General features: G+C 34.4%; 1 protein-coding gene across 1 annotated transcript in view; it reads left to right on the top strand.

Annotated features, from left to right (window-relative positions):
* The window catches only part of vta1 (vesicle (multivesicular body) trafficking 1), a 46,685-nt gene that overhangs the window by 29,018 nt on the left and 16,407 nt on the right, over positions 1-1,260 (top strand). Inside the window, exon 4 of the mRNA XM_015386300.1 lies at positions 378-455. Within this exon, the coding sequence (XP_015241786.1) occupies positions 378-455 (78 nt within the window). The remainder of the gene's footprint in view (positions 1-377; positions 456-1,260) is intronic.

Raw genomic sequence — 1,260 nt, 5'->3', positions numbered from 1 at the left:
ATATTTATCTATGAAAAAGTCAATGTATAACATGGATGCATAAACACCTAATTTTATTTCAGTGTTAAATTCTGTTTAAAGTAATATGTTATAATAAAAAATGTCTCCGGATCTATTTGATGATTTTCTTAATTCGGAACCCGCTCATTTTTAATTTGTTACCCCTGCTCTAGTGATTTGTGTTTGGAGAGAGAAAAACAAATTATTTCTCTAGTAACAGACTTTAGTGCTGACAACCTCTCATTTTGCCGCAGTTTGTTGCATAAATGATTGAAAAGACATCTTCTGTTGTAAATCTAATTTATTATTATTTCTAAATAGCGTTTTTTTGTACTTTAAGGCTTTTGACTGTTTCTTCTTTCCCTGCTTTTGTTCAGGAGAAGCTGTTAAACCGATGCCTGCAGCCCGAGCCGTTCCTAATGTTGATCCGTCTCTATTCAACGCCCAGCAGCAGGGTAAGGACAACCCGCGCACACCCCACACCCCAGTTCTGCCTCAAATGCAGATTCTGTTCTTATACGCCTGGCATCCAAACCTTTTGGTTTCACAGAAACTCATAATGTCGAAGAATCATAAACTAATCAGTCACATCTCATATCTTTACCTTGTATAAAAATGTCTCAGACCGTTCACTTTGTTTTTTTTAAAACTTTCTTTTTTTGTTCTTCAGTGTTACAAAAACTAACAGTGAGTCTAAAGGATCAATTTATGTCTGGAGCCCAAAAATGCTTTATTGTAGAAAAAATACACGAAGAAGCTCGTATGACACCAATGGAAATGAAAACACTAAACAGAAACAGTGAAACATTTTGAGCCGAGCTTCATATGTTGTGTTTTCATGAATCTGACTCATCTTCAGTTTATGTTTACTGGCTTTTAAATTTAAACAAATTTCACATCTGATGCAGGTCCAGCAGATTCTGCAAAAGTTTCTTCCCCACTGCCATCAGACAGCTGAACTGTTGATCTGACACTGCATCAAACTGATAACACTAAACAAAAAATACTGCGTATTTGAACTACATAAATCAATTCTCTGAACTTCCATATCAGTGCATTTTTTGCACCATTTTTTTCTCCCAAATAGTTTACATTTGATCACTACGGAAGAGGATTAGGGCCACTGGAAAAAAAAAAAAAAAAAGTTAACTGATTTTTAAATTTTATTTCAATTTTGTATGGGGAAAAAAGTCAGAATTCTGACTTTTTTCTTAGAATTCTGACTTTGATCTGAGAATTTTGACTTTGATCTCAGAATTC

The sequence above is a fragment of the Cyprinodon variegatus genome, unplaced genomic scaffold, assembly GCF_000732505.1.
Source record: "Cyprinodon variegatus isolate N-32 unplaced genomic scaffold, C_variegatus-1.0 Scaffold363, whole genome shotgun sequence".
Classification (NCBI taxonomy): Eukaryota; Metazoa; Chordata; class Actinopteri; order Cyprinodontiformes; family Cyprinodontidae; genus Cyprinodon; species Cyprinodon variegatus.
The sequence above is the reverse complement of the archived record's forward strand: the minus strand, read 5'-3'. Positions and strand labels throughout refer to the sequence as shown.